The sequence below is a fragment of the Protopterus annectens genome, chromosome 10.part0 (assembly GCF_019279795.1).
Source record: "Protopterus annectens isolate FY-2018-M chromosome 10.part0, PAN1.0, whole genome shotgun sequence".
NCBI lineage: Eukaryota > Metazoa > Chordata > Ceratodontiformes > Protopteridae > Protopterus > Protopterus annectens.
Window position 1 is genome coordinate 1,653,939,233 of NC_056744.1, and position 21,093 is coordinate 1,653,960,325.

Here is a 21,093-nt window from a genome sequence, read left to right on the forward strand (position 1 = left end):
TTTTGGCAGCAAAGCAGAGGAAGTGTTGAAAAAGATGGAGGATAAAGCCAAGTCTATGCAAACTGTTAAAGACTTTCTGCAAGTTCAACCTCCTCGCTTCAGCAGGAATTACCCTTCAAAGAATTGGACTTTCCCTGATTCCAGTAGACAGAGCCGTTTCCAGGGCTAGAGGTTACAGGTCTGCTAGGGGGCATGCTGCTACCCCTCAGAGGACTAAACAATGGCATGTTTCCATTTCTAAGACAGGATGTTCTAAGCCAACCTCCCAATCCAAGCTTTCTCAATAACTCTTTTAACCCTTGCCTGTTCCTGCTTGCCCAGAGTTTCCATTGGGGGAAGGTTGGCCATTTTTGCAAATGTTTGGGTCACCATCAGAGACGACAAATGGGTGCTCAGGACTGTATCACAGGGTCACAAATTTTTCTTCCACACCTTTCTTGTTCTCAAAGGATTCCCGGATATTCCTCCAAACCAGAGGGCAGAAGCAAAAACAGCAAATTTCTTCTCTATTAAACTTGGGGACATTAGAGTCAGTTCCTGCACAGCAGGTAGGCCAAGGCTTCTACTCATGACTTTTCTTAGTTCCAAAAAAAGAGGGAACCTGGCGTCCCATTCTAGATCTGTCCATTCTGAACACGTTGCTGGTGATACCAGAGTTCAAAATGCTCACTCTGCAACAGCTGCTTCCAGTGTTGGCCAGGTATGCCTGGCTGGTAATGTTAGATCTCAAAGAAGCCTATCTGCACATCACTATGAGGGAAAGTAGCAGGCAGTACCTTAGTTTGAGTGGGCAAGCAACACTTTCAATTCTCTGCACTGCCCTTTGGCTTATCTACTGCTCCCAGAGTTTTCAAGAAATGTCTGGCTCCAGTCATTGCATTTTGCAGGCAGAGGAAAATTCAGATTTATCCATACTTGGACAATTGCCTCATTCAAGCAAATTCTCAAGAACAGCTTTTAAAGGATTTGGAGTTTGTGAATAATCTTCTGTCTTCCCTGGGTTACACACTCAATGAAATGAAATCCAAACTGGTACCCACCAAGGAGATTACTTTCCTGGGAGCGAGTCTGAACACAGCCGCTCAGATGATATTCCTTACTCAAGAGAAACAAAATACTCTTTCAGTTTACTTCAAGGGATTGGCAAGCATGTCCCAGCTCCCTGCAAGGAAATTCCTGCAAGCTCTGGGATTCATGGCATCTTGTATTGTGATGACTCCTTATGCCAGACTGCATATGAGGAAATTGCAATGGTACCTCAAGAACCTTTGGTGTCAACACACACACGACCTGGACATGATGCTTCCTCTGATTCCATGTCTACAGGCAGAGTTCATTTGGTGGGCAACAGCCTATCTACAAAATAAAGGCATGCCCTTTCGTCCACCTCCTGCCTTCCAAACTCTTGCCACATATGCATCGGACTATGCTTGGGGAGCTCATCTGGATGGGAAATGCATACAGAGAAGTTGGAATAACCAGCAGATTCACTTGCACATAAATCTGAAGGAATTGATAGCGGATCAGCAGGCCTTGCTGGCCTTCAAGCATTTACTTTCCCCGGGAACTCTGCTTATCAGGACAGACAACACTGCAGTCATGTGGTACATCAACATGCAGGGAGAGACTCACTCTTACCATCTGTGCAGGCAAAGTATGATACTATGGTCCATAGTGGCATTCTTGGACCTGCATCTGATGGCTCAGTTTCTTCCAGGGAGGTTCAACACCTTAGCAGACCAGTTGAGTAGGCAGACCCTGGATCCTCACAAGTGGCAATTGAACAAGACCGTCTTCTACAGCATCATTCAACGTTGGGGCACCCCTCAGGTGGATCTCTTTTTTTCTCCCGACAAATCACCTTCTGCCAACCTTTTGCACCAGACAGCATCACAGCAAGGCTTGGAGAGTGGATGCTCTGTCCTTCCCCTGGATTCTACTTTCAGTTTATGCCTTCCCTCCTCTGCGTCTTCTCCCCAAAGTACTGTTAAAGGTCAGGGATGAAAGGCCAAGGGCCATTGTCATAGCCCCAGAATGGTCCAGGCAGCACTGGTATCCACTGCTTTGCAGTCTCTCCCAGTTTCGGCCTTGGCATCTTCCACTGATACCAGATCTGTTGGTTCAGGAAGAGGGAAAAATTCTGCATCCTCATCTTCAGAATCTCAATTTGGCAGCCTGGCTTATAGCATGAACCCCACCCTCCCTCTACATCTCTGTCTCAACAGGTGGTTGAGGTACTTTGTGAGGCCAGGAGGCCTAGCACTAGGAAATCATACTCTGATAAATGGAAAAGATTCTGTTTTTGGATGCGGGCTAGAGGGGAATCTCCTTCTCAGCCATCTCTCCCCCTGATTCTGGATTACTTGGCAGATTTGCTTCATGGTGGTCTTTCCTTTTCCTCTATCAAGATCCACGCATCGGCTATTTCTGCTCATTGTTCTCTCGAACAACCCATTTTCTCTCATCCCCTGATGGAACAGTTTCTCAGAGGGGCCAGCAACTTAAAACCTCCCAGAAGGGCACCTACTCCTGCCTGGGAACTTAAGCTCACTCTGCCTCCTTTTCAGACAGCTGCCATGGCAGATTTAAAGTTTGTCTTGGAAAACGGCCTTCCCCTTGCCTATTACTTCAGCAAGAAGAGTTTCTGAGCTGCAGGCTTTGATGGAAGTGGACCCTTTTATCATCTTCCATGCAGATAAAGTCTCTCTTAGAACCAATCCCTCTTTTATGCCTAAGATGATTTCTAGTCTGACTCTTAACCAGTCTATACACCTTCCTACCTTTTTTCCTAATCCACAGAATAGAGGGGAAAGGATCCTGCATTCTGTTGATGTGCACAGACAGCTCAGGTTTTACGTGGACAGGACTAAAGACCTTCGGAAGTCAGTTTAGATATTGGTCAGTTTTGCACCTGGGGCTCAGGGCAAAGCTATTTCTAAACAAACCATTTCTAAATGGATTGCACATTGTATACATTTATGTTACACTTTTCATGGCAAGGCTGCTCCACAAGGGGCTAGGACCCATTCTACTAGAGCAGCTTCCACTTCTGTAGCTTTTTTAAGGGGTGTCCCTACTAAGGGCATTTTGGAAGTGGCAAGTTGAACTTTTGTACACACTTTCACAAAGCATAATAATTGCCGTTGTTTTCTAAATCCAGGGCGGGGTTTGCCACTGCTGTTTTGCAGGGCATTCTCTCTAATCCTTATTTCAGTTGATTTTCCTCCTCCCTCTACTCTGGGCTTTGGGAATAAACCCATTAGTAAGGACTGCAACAGTGAAACACGATGAACATAGTACAGTTGTGTACACGTACCATAAATGTAGATGTTCGAGTGTATTCACTGTTGCAGTCCTGGTTTCCCTCCGCCTTCCCCCTATTTGTTTTTTTTCTGCTCTCCTTTCCTAAGGCACAGGCTAAATTTTGTTTATTCTATTTATCCAGGGTATATTTATCCTGGTCTACTTTTTTTTGGGGGGGGGGGGGGCTCCTGACTGTTAAGGCAAGAAAAACTGAGGAAATGGCGTCGGCTGCCTCCTTTCGTATCTGACATCTTGATGTCTTTAACAACCAATGGCAGCTGATGTTATATTTGCATACCTTTGGTATTCTGGCTGATTGAGGGCTACCGGGGTCTGGATAACCTATTAGTAAGGACTGCAACAGTGAATACACTCAAACATCTACATTTATGGTAAGTGTACAAAACTGTACTTTCTGTGGCATTTGCACTGTTTGTGTTTTAAGTAGTCATTGAACAGCATGAAATGTTACTTAAAACTGATTGAAAGACAGCAGTGCATGCATGTAAAATCAATGCAGTGACAGGAGTTTTAGGAAGAAAGAAGCCTGTGTGATGTAACTTTTTACAGATGAGCACTACATTGTGGGATATTAGTCAACATGATCGAATCACCTAGAGCCATATTTTTCACCGCCGAGTGGCCTGCCACAATATTTACTTTCCCGGACCCCTGTCTAGCAGGGCGACTGACGTGATCCCTGGGGTGAATTTCCTTTCTCCCATCCAATCGTCAAGGTTCCTCTTGAAGAGGTTCAAAGAGGCACTCTGCTTGACATGTATGGGCAATCTATTCCAGAGTCTGGGGAGTCTCTGGGTCAGGAACCTATCCCTCCAGCATGTTTCGTTTATTGTGATGACAAGGTTTAGATCCCTGGAGCATGTAGCTCTGAGGGATTGGGATTTCTTTAAGTGTAGCATGTCCAACAGCTCTGGGTTTGACATGGCCTTGTATGTTAAGCAGAGATCGCCTCTGAGTAGACGATATGCGACAGAGTATAGCTGGAGTTTTTTAAGACGGTCAGCGTAGGGCATCTGCTTTAGGCCTGTGATTCTTTTAGTGAGGTATTTCTGAGGCCTTTCCAGTTGTTGCAGATGTCTTGAGAGGTACATACCAAATGTATTCTATAATGGGTCTAATGAGGGATGAGTACAGTGGGACAATGACCTCCTTTTTTCTGGATGAAAAGCCCTTCGTGATGAGGTGTGCCACATAGAAGGATTTCCTGACTGTTGTGGTGATGTGGTTATCGAAGGTGAGACCACTGTCCACCTGTGTCCCTAAGTCTCTTATCACACTTTCTGTGTTTAGTGTACTGCCACCTATATGGTAATTCATGGATACATGTTTTTTCCCAAAGGGGATAACAATACATTTCTTGGCATTGAGCTTGAGCCCATGGCTCTGGCACCAAGCATCTGTTTCTGTAAAGCCCTTTTGTAGAGTATCCACATCATTTGGGGATTCAATAATGGCTCCCAGTTTGCAGTCATCTGCAAACTTTGTTAGCCAGAGTCCCTTAGTGTTGACCTGTACTTCAGAGAAGTAGATGCTAAACAAGAGCGGCCCCAGGACTGAACCCTGAGGTACTCCACTTGTCACTTATCTGGAGCTGGATTTGGAGTTGGCTACTTTTACAGTGTGGGTTCTATCAGTAAGCCATTTAGCAACCCATTGGGTGACATAGGGATTAATGCCCAACTTAGTAAGTTTATCTATGATTCCAGAGTGGGGGATGGTGTCAAAGGCCTTGGCAAGGTCTAGATAGGCTGTGTGGACCACCTTACCCTTGTTCATGGCTCTGGAGACTGATTCAAAGAAGTCAATCAGGTTCAGGAGACAAGATTGGCCCTTCACAAACCCAAACTGGGTGGGGTCCAGTGTTTGAAGGTTGCCAATGTCTTTGTTTATAAGTTCCATGATAATACGCTCCATGGCCTTGCAGATAAGGCTTGTCAGACTGATGGGACGGTAGTTTCCGGGATCCAAGGTGGATCCCCCCTTGTGGATTGGGATAACTGTAGCTCTGCGCCACTCAAGTGGGCACGAAACCTGAAGGTGAGGCTATGATTAAACATGACACTTAGGTGAGGTGCCAGTTCATATTGTAGTTCATGTAGTACACAGCCCGGGATGTCATCTGGTCCCATGGATGCTGTATTCTTGGCTTTAGAGAGTGCGTTTTGTACCTGTGTGGCCGTTATTACTGGAATTTGGCAATCTTCCGGTATTGAGATGGGCCATTTAGGGGGTGAAGTTGGCACTGAATCGATCTGCCAGAATATTGGCAATATCCTTCGGATCAGTATATTTAATGCCATTCTGTTTTAGCTCAGAGCAGATACACTAAAGATATCACCACAGGCAGAAAAACTTAGAAGATATGCAGATAAATATAAGGGAAAGTAAGTTTATGGAGAATTGGGCAACAAAGCAAAAGGAATAGAAATGCCACCAGAAAAAAAAAAAAGACATTTATTCATTTTGGAGAATATCCAAGATCCTGTAGAAAATAATAAAAATGCTGAATGGAGAGAAGTAAAATAAGCAGTAAGAAGTTCAAACGTACAGGGTATGAAATAGGATGAAGTAATGGCCACAGAAACTGAAACAAAATTAAGAAAATCTCTTAACTGGAAATCCCAACCCCCAGATGAAGTGGGTCTACTTTACATGGTTGGCTGTCCAGAAAGTCGACTTTCATATGGCCGAAACCATATGATCGACTTTCAGAAAGCCGACCATGTAAACTAAACACATAAAACACAACAAACACCTTAAACTGTTAGCCCCCTCGTAACTTAAATATCCCAATTCCGAGATCGCACGACAGTGCGGAAGAAGGAAATTTTCCTATTCCGCACTGTACAGAGATAGCAGTTCCCCATGCTCAGCTTTTCGAAAGTCGATCATATGGTCACGGCCATATGAATGTCGACTTTCTGAAAAGTCAACCATGTGAAGGGGACCCAGATGCAGTAACTAAGTTCTGGCTAAAATTATTAACATCTTTACATGAAGATTTAGCCCTGAGTAAGAACTATTTATATGCACATCCTGAACAGACACCAACCTGGTTAACAACAGAAAAACGATGCTTCTTAAGAGTGAACCTACAAGCTTTCCTAAAAACTTTAGACCTATACTTGCCTTTTGACGATGTATAAACTATATACTGGAATTGATGCTGATGGAGTTTATAGTCATTTAGAAGAAAACTGAATCATGGCAATAGAACAAAATGGTAATAAAATAAAGTCATATGGAACAAAAGATAATTTCTTGTCATAATGGATGATTGTAAAAAGGGGAAGAATCTAAGTATGGCATGGATAGATTGCAAAAAAAGCATTTGACAGCATCCCACGTTCATGGATAAAGGAGTGCTTACAGATGTACAAGATACTCCCAACATTGATCAATTGTATTGCATTGACCATGGAACAGTGGCAAACCCCTTTGCAATTAAGCGATGATAAAGGACAAATTATTATCACAGGGATAAAAATTCAAAGGGGGAAGATTCCAGGGTGACTCTGTCACCACTAATGTTTTGTCTTCCCATTAACCTGTCTACTTAACTGATGAAGTCATGGTTACAATTTGGCTCTCAGAAAACAACAAAGTGTAAGACTTGTCATCTTTTGTGGAGGATTTAAAACTGCGTAGTTTATCAGAGGAGGAACTGAAAGCATATCTGCAAGTGGCCAAACGTTTTTCCGATGAAATGAGAATGTTTGCTCTTGATAAATGTGCAAAAGCAGCCCTTAAAGCAGGAAGGCTGCGGCACCAGGAAATATCCGTCTGTGGCAGGAATGTGATATAAAGGAACCGGAGCAAGAGGGAGTGCATAAATATTTGGGAATTTATGAAAGATTGACAGTAAAACATGAACAAATGTGAATAAAACTTGTTAAAGAATATTTTAGAAGACTAACATTAATACAGAAAACAGCCATGACATCTAGGAGCAATGTCCCAAGCAAGCTATAAACAAATTTCTTCTTCCTGTTCTTCCAGTTTTGGGGTGACTGGCCCCAAAAGGTGTTGGATCAGTTTGAAAAAGAAAACAAGAAAAATGCTTCATGCATATCAAATGATATATAAAAATCAGTGTACACCAAGATTATATATTCCTCATTCTAAAGGAGGTATGGGTCTCCTTGAAATTGATTACATGTGTAGAGCTGCAGTCGTAGGACTTGCATGCGTATCTGCTGACTTTACTGAACCCAAACAGTGAAAGTTTTAAAACATGATAACATGATAACATCTAAGATGACTTCCCTGCTTAGTTTAGCAGAAGCATGTCTGTGTCAAACACGAATGGAAATCTAACCAGAAGTAGACAAAAATCAGGCAGCAACTGAATGTGCCAAAAAACAAAAGAAAGAATGTAAGGTGAAGGAAGTACAGTAAACTCCTGGAACCACCTCTGTTGATCAGGAGGTGATGAAAAAATGGTTATGGGGAGGTGAATTTAAACCAAACGACAAAAGGTTAATATTGGTAGTTCAGGATAGTGGACTATGTACACGTTGGTTTACAAAGTCAATTGAACATGTTAGAGAAACAGACAAATGCAGGTTTTGTTTAGCACAGTTGGAAACAGTCACACATCTTGTTGCTGAATGTGATGCACTAATGGCAGAGGGCCTGAATATTGCAAGGCATAATAAAGTGGCAAAACTGTTGCATTGGGGATTATGCAAACATTACTATACTGAAGTTGCTGAGAAGCATTGGAAACATGCTGTATAGAAAAATGAAGTTTATATCGCGTGGGATCGTCCATTATCAACAGTTCAAAACACAGATGCAAGAAAACCAGATATAGTAGTCCATGAAAAGAATACAAAAGTAACATTGATTATTGAAATTGCCACACCCAGTGATTACACTTATAGAGAGAGCCAAAGTCATAACATAGCAGGATTTGCAGGCAGAAACGAGGGCAATGTGGAAGGATACCCAGACAGTTCCGATAGTAGCATGAGCTTGTGTGTCTCATAAAAAAGTATTTACAGTTACATGTATCAGAAGCATCACTAAACATAACTCTGTATGAACTGCAGGAGCCAGTTCTGGGCACAATGCAGGTGATGCAAAGAGAACTTTTGGCTAACATCAAAGATTGAAACTATACTAATTTCATGAACTTTAATCAAACTTTAACTTAGGAATAGTTCCCTTCCAGTCATGGTATTAGAAACCCAAAAGATTTGAAGAAATTCTTATTCTTCTTCTTTCGGCTTTTTCCCAGTTAGGGGTCACCACAGCAGATCATCTGTCCCCTCATGATTGGCAGTGGAGTTTTACGGTGTTGAGTTTCCAGCCCGGCGGCCAACCTTCCACAGAAGCACACACGCACACACTCACACCTAGGGCCAATTTAGAGTGTTCAATCCACCTACTGCATGTCTTTGGGATGTGGGAGGAAACTGGAGCACCAGAGGAAACCCACGCGACCACAGGGACGACATGCAGACTCCGCACAGAAGGCACCCCATCCCAACCGAGAATCAAACCGGAGAACCTCTTGCTGTGAGGTGGCAACACTAATCGCTGCACCACCGCGGCCGCCCTAAAAGACTTGAAGAAATTAAACTGTGAAAATAACAATGTGATAAATCTAATATTTCTATTAGATATTTCTTTTCTAATTCCCTTTTCTCTTAAAAATGCTAGACAGTATTAAGTTCATATCCTACAGTACGTAAAAGCGATTTGTAAATATTAATGGCACTTATTTCTTAGTTTGCCTTCTCTCCCATTTCTGTAACATGCATAATATTGTACTCTGTCTTCAACTATGGTGATTAGCTTGTGCTGTTAAATATATATATATTTTATCTATCTATCTATATATATATATATATATATATATATATATATTATCTATCTCTCTCTCTCTCTCTATAGATATATATATATATATATATATATATATATATATATATATATATGGATTCACCTCAGAATCTCGAAATTCCGAAACATTAAATTTCATATGATCGAGACCATATGATCAATGTTTTGGAATATCAAAGTTCCAAAACAAATCCAAAAAAAAAAAACAAATCCAAAAAAAAAACAAACAATTTAAATGTTTCTGCAGTGGGGGACAAGCCCCCCTGCACCCCCCACTACTTAAATATTCCAACTCCGAGATCACACTACAACGAGGAAAAGGGAAGTCTCCCATTCTGCGCTTTATGCAGATCTCCGTTCATAATGTCATGATTCCGAAAGTTTGATCATATGGTTTTGGCCATATGAAATTCGATCTTTCAGGATTTTAGCATTGTGAAGTGTTTCCCATACATATACAAAGATAATATATAATATAATATAATATATATATATATATATATATATATATATATATATATATATATATATACACACACATATAATATATATGTATGTGTATAGTTTTTTTTTATAATTGGTATATTCTTGTGAAACTTCTGCCTTCAGATTTTCCCTGAAAATGTGTCTTACTTAGTTTGACATGCTCTATAACAAACACATTTTAATATTATATTTTTATGTGCAGGATACAGTATCTCTCCAATGAAGTTATTGCAGATATTAAAAGAAGAGGAAGACGTGCCAGTAGGTGGTTTGAAGGGAGGAAATACCATTGAACAGAAGGATAATCTTAAAGGTAAAGTCCGTGGTAAGTAAAGAGTTTATTAACGTTACTTTTTGTATGAATGTGTTTCTTGCAGATGTCAATAATTTCATAGAAACCATAAAATTCCGTAGAGTTGGAGACTTGTTTGGGGAACGTCAAGGAAATAATATTTTAAGTTAACTCATTCACACTTAGTAGAAATACAGTTTCACACCACTTGCTACCTGTGGCCTTCCTGTTTCAGAGCTATGTTTTGGGCTGGTTTCCTGAAAATACAGTTAACAAATAGCAATCCTGTTTGCTACACTGTTACCTTCATATTTGTTATACTGATTTTCATCCAGTTATAACCCAAACAAATGCCGAAATAAAATTTTCTCTTGACAAAATTAAGTAACACTTGAATATCTATAATTGTACTAGTTAGACCCCTACTGCCAACAGCATTTTTGCTGGTGTGAGCTTCATTTTGATGTGAAGTTGTGTATTTTACGTTATTCATCTTGTAGCGATTTACCAAAACAAAATCATTAATTCTATCTACATATTTTTGAGTGAAACATCCATGAATATCTCTAAACTGTATAGTGTAGAAGTAAGTATTCGTACAATGGTTGAAATTATGTAAGCTTTCATTTGATACCAAGAAGTGTTGTACATTCTGTTTTTGTTTCAAGTTATTAACACACTTAATTAATATGCATCACATTTTCATAACTCCTATTAAACAAAATCTGTTACTGTGCATCTTATTTTGGTCATACTGCATTGGTTAGGTTTATACTGAACCGATCTGTGAGGATGAAGTCCTCAACAATTTTGAATGATCATTGGCATGTCTATGGTAACTCAGTTTTAGTAATAATTCATAATTTGTATGACGGCTGTAAAACAAATGGAAATATGTCCTGCGGACACTGTTTAACAAAAAATACAGTGACCTAATTGTTTTCTCCCAACCATCCTCTCAAAACTAGTGCTTTGATTACTCTAAGAAAATGTGCTATTTTGTAATAGCCATGCTTTACAATTAATACCTCATCTAATATCTCTGCAGCCGTACACTTCTGGCGCTGGAAAGCAGTGCTAAAGTTTGGTATATTAACATAATGTTAGTACTGTGTAGTACCTAAACAGTACAGATCTCTCAAGTCATAAATGCAAATTTTATTATGTAGCAAAAGATATTTCCTTGGCTTTTGCATTTTAACTTCACACATCTCTCTTATTATTTGTCACACCACCATCCTACATTTTACATAATTACAGCAGCCTTTAGTATAATTTATTCCAACCATGTAATTGTCCTAAGTGAACCACTTACTTAGTCTACCTAACTTGTTTTGTTCATGCCATCTCACCCCTTCGCTTTCCCATCAGTGTCCTGACAAGCCTACTTTACTGTTCTGCATGTTTTGTCCCCTTCCCGACAAAAATGTGGTAAAGTTTAATATTTCCCTTAGAAGTCTCTCTTCAAATTGTCTTGTAAATATCCCAGCAAATGCTGTGCTCATTTGCTACAGTACCTAGCAATGACTGTATCTCTTTCTGTAGTTCTTCTCTCCCTTGTCTGTACCATGTATAATACTGTACTGCGATTGTTTTCATCAGTGGTCAGATTTTATAAGAATACATTTGTTGTTTTGTTTTTCTAATATATTGTATATGTTTGTGAAACATATGCATTCAGTCTTCCCTGAAGGTTTGCCTTGCCTGGATGGACATGCTGTTTAACAAGTACAATTTAAGACTTTATGTTTATGTGCAGGGCACAGTATCCCTCCAATGAAGTTGTTAAAGATATTAAAGGAAGAAGATGAGCTACCTATAGGTGATATCAGAGGAGGAAATACTGTAGAACAGAAGGTTAATCTTAAAGGAAAAGTCCAGGGTAAGTAAACAGTTTAATTGTGCTATTTGTAAAAATGCATTACTTGCTGATGTTAATAATGTTGTAGAAAACTATAAAACTTTATAGAGCTGGAGGATTGCTTTAGCACAACAATTAAATGATTTAAATGAACTCATTCACACAAAGCAGCATTATCATTTCACACCTCATGCTACATGTGGACGTCCTGTTTGGCAGCTTTGTCATGGTCTGGTTTCGTGAAAATGCATTTATTACCTTTTTATTGGTTATACTAATTTTTCATCCAGTTATAACCCAACCGAGCACTGAATTTAAATAATTTCTATTTGTGAAATCAAACAATTGTTGAATATCTCTGTAACTTTGTTAGACACCTACTTTCTACAGTATTTTTTTGCACTGATGTGACCTTCATTTTGATATGAGGTTGTACCATTAACCATATTCATGTCGGAGCTATTTGCAAAAAAAAAAATTAACATCAAGTCTAGCTAAAGATTTGTGAGTGAAGCAGCCATAATTTTCTTTAAACTACATAGTGAAGATGCCAATTATTGGTGCAGTGGTCTGTTAAAATTATGTAAGCTTTCGCTTGATACCAAGAACTGCAAAATAATCTTTTTGTTTCAAGTTATTAACACTGTGGTAAATATGCATAACATTTTCATAGCTGAGCAGAAAGAAAGGATTTCTTTTACTACGCATCTCATTTTGGTCATATTGCGTTATTTGGATTTATACTGATTTGACTTGTGACTTGAAGCCATCAATGATTTTGAATGATCATTGGCATGTCTGTTTTAATTCCATTTTAGTAGTTATTCATAATGTTATGATAGCTGCAAAACAAATGTAAGTATATCTTTAAGGTGTTGCTTTACAGGTGTTTACTAGTCTAATGACCACAATGGCCTTTTTAAGCCTAGCCATGCGTCCCAAATGTCTGATAAGTTCTGGTACCCTTGATAAGTGTAAGCAGGGGCTTTGGACATGAAATATTTACAGGCAGGGGCATGGGAGATCAACCATATACAGGAGAAGTACCATCATTCTGGAAAAAAACAGTGGTAACTGTAATACCTAAAGAGGGAAAAGCTCCATCTGATCCAGCTTCATACAGCCCCATTCCAATACTAAACCATGATTATAAAGTGTTCTTGTTTATAATGGCTAAAAGAAATGGCAAAAGTAATGCCAAAATTGATAGATATGGATCAGTGTTATATTGTGGAGGGGAGGCAAACATTTGACAACATTAACAGAACATTGATGATCCAGAGGGAAGCAAAATGTAAGGAAATACCACTATTATTGGTGGGTCTTGATGCAGGGACAGCATTTGACAGAGTAAGCTGGGACTGTGTGAGCAGGGCAATGGAAGCATTTGCATTTCCTGAAAAAATTATAAGGTTGATTAGGAGGATATATGAGGGATCAGAGGTGAAAATTAAAGTCGGTGGGGTCCTCTCTGATTATTTTATACTTGAGCAGAGGAGCCAGGCAGGGGTGTTCTCTTTCCCATTTGTTGTTTGTATTATTCTTAGAACCATTGGCAAAGAAAATAAGGGACTTAGAATTCAAGGATATAATTGGTATGGTAGTCAAGAATTCAAGGATATAATTGGTATGGTAGTCAAGAAAAGCTGTCTCTATTTGCAAATGATGTTTTATGTTTGACAAAACCAGAAAGAGACATTACAGTGTGGTGGAACATTTTGAGACCATTTCAAAGCTTTTTGGGATACAAAGTTAATGACGCTAAAACACGAGCGATAGCAGTAAATTATGTGTCCATGTACGAATTGGTTCAGCAATATCCACATTTATGGGGACATGATAAAATGAAGCATGTAGTTTTATGGATTAAAAATGATTCTTGTGTGGCAGCTAAGGATATGTGGAAAGAGACTAAACAAAAGATAACACAAAAACTGAGAAAAATGGAAGCTTTGTTATATGGGTATGGATATTAAGATACAAACAGTTAAAATGTTTTTAGTCCCATTAGTCTTATATACAGGTCAGGAGTATTTTTATCAACCAGAGGAGAAGTTGTGGATTGCAGTTAATAAATAACTGAAGGACTGGGAGGGTAAGAGTCAAGTGAGATATGATGATTCTTCCAGTAGAACAGGGTGGATTGGGATTACCTGACTTGAATAGGTATTTCAGAGCTATACAGTTAAGGCTCCTATACATAGCACACGCAGAAAACTGTAATTCAAAGTAGAAATGGGGGGAAGCTCAAGAAACAAGGAGGGACTGGGATTTTGGATGCAGGACTTTAAAGAGAATAACAATAATCATATAGAATATTATATCTATAAAGTAGCAGAAAGTATCCTAAGAACTAAGCCAACACAGGAATGGAGAAAGGAGATTCATCTAATAGAGATGACTGCAATTAGGGGTATAGACAGTAGGCACGAGGGACTGGAATTTATTGGAGAAAGCTGACAAAGGAACCAAGGTATTGGGAGCAAATAACTAGAGAGGGAAAAACGACAGAATGGGAAGACGCCAAGAATTTATTTGGACTGCAGGTTAGAAATTGCCTTCCTTTTCAATGACTGATGTCAGAGTACAGGCAAAGAGAAACAAATAGGGGGTTCCTAAATTAAAGACCATCACTGGTAGAGTTTTTAGTAGAATCTAGAACAGAAGGTGCCATGAAAAAAGGAGTAATTATTAGAACGTTTAAAATATTGCATGATAACTATAAGAATCAATCGGAGGAGGTTAGATAAGATTGAGAAGAGAAACTGGATAAGCAATTCACAAAGAAACAGTGTGAAGATTATATGTGCATATCCCAAATATGCAACAAAATGTAGAAGATTTAGGATTTTTGTTTGGAAATTTTTACATAGATATTTTTATACCCCAGGTAGACTCCAGAGAATTTTTCCTTGGGTAGACAGCAAATGTTGGAGGTGTGACAAGGAAGAAAGGGGATAATTGGGAATATATTTTCTGAGAGCGCGATGAGTTGACGGACTTTAAGGATTCCTTGAGGGATGCACTGTCAGAGATACTGGGGTGAGCATATTGGTGTGATGAGGGAGATGATTTTTCTGAGTTATGATACAGAATCAGAATTGCCTAGACATGGTAAGGCCTTGCTGTGTCTAATTATGGTGGCTGACAAAAAAAAACAATTACTAGAAAATGGAAATCAGAAGCTAAACCAACTGTACTAGAAGTAGTGAATATAGTAACAGAGATAAAGCAACTGGAATTGAGCTCTTTAGAAAAGGGTAGGAAAAATGGGAATTGTGGGAACAATACATACATGAGAGGAATGAGGTTTAAAAGAAGGCAGGGCTTAAATGAGCTATGTAATGTTTGACTGAAAACAATTGGGTAGATTATAAGTGATGTGTAATGTTTACAACCTTGTCAATATGGCTTGTGATGTAAAATGCTTGCAACTAGGATTGTGTCTGTGTAATTTGTTTTCATTTATATAAATGTATGATTACCTGTGTCGTAAGTGATGGTTTAATAAAGATGTTATATGTGTAAACGTGAACTTGTTAATACAGTTTGATTATTTTTATGGAAATGTAAATTTGCCTGTATCACAAGCGATAATTCAATATAGGTGTTTATATATATATATATATATATATATATATATATATATATATATATATATATATATATACACAGATTTACAGGCTACCTGTGTCTGTTAGAAACACAAGTGCCAAACCAGGGATGAAATTCCTTTTCCCCATCCAACTGTCCAAGTTGCATTTGAATTGGGTTAGGGAGGAACTCTGCTTCACATGGATATAGAGCCTGTTCCAGAGAAGGGATAATCTCTGCGACACATACCTGTCTCTCCAGCAGGTCCTGTTTATATTATAGGCAAGGTCTTTAGAATGGGAAATGTTGCTGTTTTTTTTTTTTTTTTTTGCGGATTTGCAGTAGGTCCATCAGAGTGGGGTCTGGCAATGCCTTGTATGCCATGCATACATCTCCCCTTAACAGCCTGTAGGATGCAGAATGCATGGATAGGGCCTTGAGGCAGACTGCATAGGACATATTACTTGAGCCCTGTTTTCTTTTAGTGAGGACCCTCTGTGGATATTCCAATTTTTGGATATTCCTGCTTCTGTACATACCAGAGAGGGCACTGAACTAAATGATAGGTCTGATGAATGCCTAATACAATTGAACAATGAGTTCCTTGGACCTAGATGCCATACATTTGTTTATAAATTGCACAAGCTAGAACGATTTTCTCACTACTGTAGACACATGATGGTCAAAGTCTAGATTACGTCTACGTATGTCCACAAGACCTTGACTACTGGGTCAACTCTTAGTTACCAGGGGTGGATGACTTCCCAAAGGATACTATTATTCATTTCTTAGCATTTAGTTTTAGTCCATGGCCATGGCTCTGACATCCATTGTCTGTGTCAGCCCTTCCTGGAGAACATTAGTGTTGGTGGGGGATTCTGTGGCAGCTCCTAGTTTGCAATCATCTGCAAATTTAGTAGTCAGAGGCCACTGGCATTGGCTTTGACTTTAGAAAAGTAAATGCCAAAAAGGAGCAGGCCCAGGACTGATCCCTGAGGGACTCCAGTTGTGAATGGTGCCTTTATATAGGTGGACTCCCCAGTTATAACTTCCTGGGTCCTGTCCATGAGCCAGCTGGCTATCCACCAGGTGACAGCTTTGTTTTGAGCTGCTTTCCTGAAAATGTAGTTAAATAATTAACAAACGGCAAAACATTTTTGCCACACTATTTCCTTAATTGTTATACTGATATTTTTTCATCCAGTTACAACCCAGGCAAAAAACAAATTAAAATAGTTTCAGTTGGTGATATTAAACAACTGCCAGTAGCTATACTAGATAAACTCCTGCTGTCAGCAGCATTTTTAGTTTGTGCTGATGTAAGCTTCCTTTTGATGTGAAGTTGTGCCATTAACCGTATTCATGTTGGAACTTCTTACAAAAGTATAATTTCTACGTTTCTGTCAGTGAAACAGCTGTGAATATCCCTAACCATGTTGCATAGACACCAGTATTGGTGCAGTGGTTTTCTAAAATTATGTAAGCCTTCATTTGATAAAATCAACTGCCATATAACCTGTTTTTTGTTTCCGGTTATTAACAGTATTAACATATTAACATGCATCGCATTTTCATAACTCAACAGAAAGAAAGTCTCCCAGTTTCATGCAAGTCTGCTCAATGTGTGCGAAAAATATGGAGTTTGCAGTTAAGGAAACAGCAGTACATGTTGTGGCTAGCTGCAAAACAAGCAACACAATAGGCTAATGATCATATAATGAGGTGTACTATATGCTAATGAAGGGGAAAAAACATGGTGCGATTCAGAAGTGTATAAAACCCATGCCAACACAACGCGTTCCGTTTAGGTCAGAATTTGAGCACATGCTGGAATACAGCCACAGAAAAGCTTTAAATAATGTTAGGGGTAACTGCAGCCATTGTAAACCTGAATTTGTAATAATCTATCATACAAAATCCCACTGCTGAGGGTGCTGCCAAACATCACCTTCGAAGGCACTGAGTTTTAAACCATGTTTGACCTACCATGGAATACGTGAACTAGAAATATGTAACCACTCACTACATGTTGGACAGGAAAACATGCAGAAAATAGCAGACATCTGTTGGGCCATCTGATGCCCCTTGGGAATCATGAAGAGTCCATTGCAGTGGATATCAAGGTATGTGTAGCTTTACATATTTTATCTACAAGGACTTTTCAACAACGTACAGGGGAGACATTTGGAATGTCACAGGCATCTGCTTCAAGAATACTCCAGCAGTTCCTTAATCCAGTGTTTAAACATGTGAGGAAGTATATCTGGTTTCCAGGTACTCCAGGGGTGAAAGCTAACACTATGCAAAATTTCTATACTGTAGCTCATTCCTCTGAGATACTGGGGGCCAAAGACTACACCCACATTGAAATAAGCCCCATCTGGTTAACTGGGAAGGAGATATGTGGACAGAAAAGGGAATCACTCCATTAACAGTCAGGTGCACAAACCATCATCTTTAATGTTTGTGTGCAGGCCACTCAGGCAGTTTCCATGACTCCCATGTATGGAACACATGTAACTTGCACCTAAGGTTGTCAAGAGGCCACTTCCCACAAGGGTATGTAGTTGGGAATGCAGGATATGTCCTAGAACCTTGGCTCATGACTCCCATGAAAAACCCACACAACCCCACAGAGCAAGATTACCACACTGCATATGCACAGACTAGAAATATCATAGAGCTTTACCTCAGCTGCTCATATCATGTTTCCATTGTCTGGATACATCTGAAGGTTTTTTGCAATATGAGCCTGCCACCTCTGCCAAAATACTGATCATATGTAACCATCTTACATAACATTATAGTTAGAAAACAGTTGCCATAGGATGCCGCAGTATAAGGACAGTATTTCCCAGCACCATAGGCAGTGGCAAGTGACACACATGAGGACCCAACAGCAGGGAGTGAACATGACAGACCGAGGCCGGCACAGGGTACAATGGCACTGGCTGAGAGGCAGAATTGCACATGCACTCAGCACTTAATTAACATAAGAGCTGAGCAGATGCGAACAGTAACACTGATGCATATAAACAAACCGGACTTCGCTTACCCATGCAAGGGGTGACTACTTTGAGCATGGGATATATGCATCCCCAAGGTAGGGCATTCTTAGGAGTGGTAGCAAATGTGTGTGATCAGCCTATCACGAAGAAGTAGTGCAATACGTTTACAGAAGTAATAATCAGTGATACCTTTACAGGAATGTCATGACAGTAACTGATGTATCCATAACATGGGGGGGGTACGTGGTGGGTAGTGCAGACACTTATAATTATTGAGCAACATCTATTCAGTTAGTTAGTAGCATCATAGAACAAAGTGGTCTACACAGCAGTGCAGACACTTTAATATCTCATATAAATACCACCCCACAAAAATGTATAAATTGCATACGGGGATAAATAATAACTGATGCAAGAATATACACATAAGCAGACAAAAACATCGGAAGCAGAAGAACAATTCAACAAAAACGGAAAGAACACATTTGAGTATGTGACCGTCTAACTTTTAAGCATGTTACAGTAATACTAATGAATTCTGTACACACGAATGTTGGTGTTGTCCGGCCCCCATGAAATAAGTATCAGATGAACTCAACAGAATTATTGAAACACTGCAGGTACACAGCACTCATTGCAGTTATTTATCAGCATACTAAGAGAGTCAATTATTTACACTAAACAATATATATCTTGAAAGATTTCAAACCAATGTCTTCAGTATACTAGTCAAAACTGTTGTCAGTATTTTGTTCGGCAACACTTAGAAAGTAAGTCAGTCTTCCTGGCATGATGGAAATTGCATTGTTTCACACCATGCGTATATGGTGCAGATAAAGCCTTGTAGGCACATGGAATATGTTAATTAGCTATCACTTCATTATCATTTTTGAATCACTCAATTTGCCCGAAGAGCTGAGGAGGTAAACAATGGTGTTGGTTCATACACAGTGGCATGCACACTCCAGAGAAGTAAAAAAGCAGGGATTACAAGAGTTATGGCTAGCTAACGTTTTGCAAGTGTGCCTCATTAGCGGTACCACTCAGTCAGTGATGATTTAAGCATGCTTGCTAATGACAATTTCTCTTTGAGAGGGTGTGTCAGACAAAACACTCTTACAAATAAGTTTTAAGTTATTTTTATTTACTTAAGACAGAACATTGATGCACATATTTGTCAATATTTTGTTAAAGAAACGTGAGGTACCTGTACACACATCTCCTGCATCGAATGAAGATTGATAACAATGTGACTGAAACCTACAGCATATATGCACTGCAAAAAAAAAAAAAAAAAAAAAAACAACTTTTAAGACATTCCTTGTATAAAGTTACTACAGTGAAGTAATGCACGACTTCTATCAGTAACTGTTGTCCTGCAGGTAGGTTTTCTACCCTCATCATATGTAGATGTTGTTTTCCTTTATCAGTTAAACTTGCATCCTGATGTCAGTGTTTTATTGCAATGCTATAGGTATAGTGTTCAAATCTTGTGAAGGTGTTGTCTACATGAAAGTAGGGATCATTTTTGTAAATATTTTGTGTATAAACCCGCAAAGTTGAGAAATTCTTACACAGAATTTTATCAATTTTTTTGTCCTTTTTCGTTTTTTCGGCTTCATCCTTTACATGATAGTTGTCATTGCTCAGTGGTACCAGTCAGCGAGCCCCTGTAGTGAATGATTACTTCATCCTATGGCAAAAGCTCAAAATTTTTCTTGCTTGCACAAATATTTGGCCATCAGCCATGCAAATGAAACTAGCAGTGTGCACATTACTTAGCATTTCTGACATGACCAAATGCAGAAAATTATGGCACCTTATGTCCTGAATGAGAGTGGAGTAGGTTCAAGGTTTAAATACACGTAAGGGATAGTTTACATTTATGTGTAAGAATACATGTAATCCCTTCTTTGTCTTTATTTTAATGTAAGCTTCAGATGCAATTTGTAATGGGTAATATTCCAGTAAAATTGTGTACTGTGCTTAGTAAACCTGAAAATGTGACATATATCACGCAAAGTGCTCATTTCACTAATTATAATAATAACACCCTTCTCTGGGCATGTTCTAGAATAAATAGTACATGTGCAATACTATGAGTTGTAAGGTAGTAGTATAGTTCAGTATGAACAGCATAGCAACACAGATGCAAAAAAATAAGTGCAGTTCTTCAGTGGCATACCCACACACTGATGAAGTGCACATCCGGAAGTAATACTCTTGGAGGGTATCCCCTCTTGATACATAATGTTGGTCCCTTTCCACAATACTTTTGTCTCTCCCCCATCCACTTTATTGCTGTTATTTGTATTTTTTTACTTTTTGTTGCACCATTCCTGCTGCTTCACAACCCACCAACACAAGGAGCTAGACTGTCCACAGTAACCCAGACCCACCATTCCTCCACTGATGTCACAGGCACACAGCTCTTCCGGGTCACAACCTGTCAGCATTGCCTCCCCAACAACTGCACAATTTGCACCCCCCTGCTTCAGGTAGCTCTGCCCCAGGGGTTGGTGCAGTGATACCTACCTGGAATCGTGCCAGTGAATGTGGCGATTATGTGACCTGACAAGAGCTGATAGGGCTGGAAGAGGAGAATATGGAGAGGGGCCACAGTGACTACATCAGACATATAAACGATTGTGCCATGAATCGCCAGTTCTGTGCCCTAT

The 21,093-nt window shown here is 39.4% G+C and overlaps 1 protein-coding gene across 1 annotated transcript in view; it reads left to right on the forward strand.

Moving 5' to 3' along the window:
• Positions 1-21,093, forward strand: part of LOC122814374 (zinc finger protein 480-like) — a 188,202-nt gene that overhangs the window by 131,747 nt on the left and 35,362 nt on the right. The window contains exons 5-6 of the mRNA XM_044086958.1: positions 9,863-9,985; positions 11,712-11,834. Of these exons, the coding sequence (XP_043942893.1) occupies positions 9,863-9,985; positions 11,712-11,834 (246 nt within the window). The remainder of the gene's footprint in view (positions 1-9,862; positions 9,986-11,711; positions 11,835-21,093) is intronic.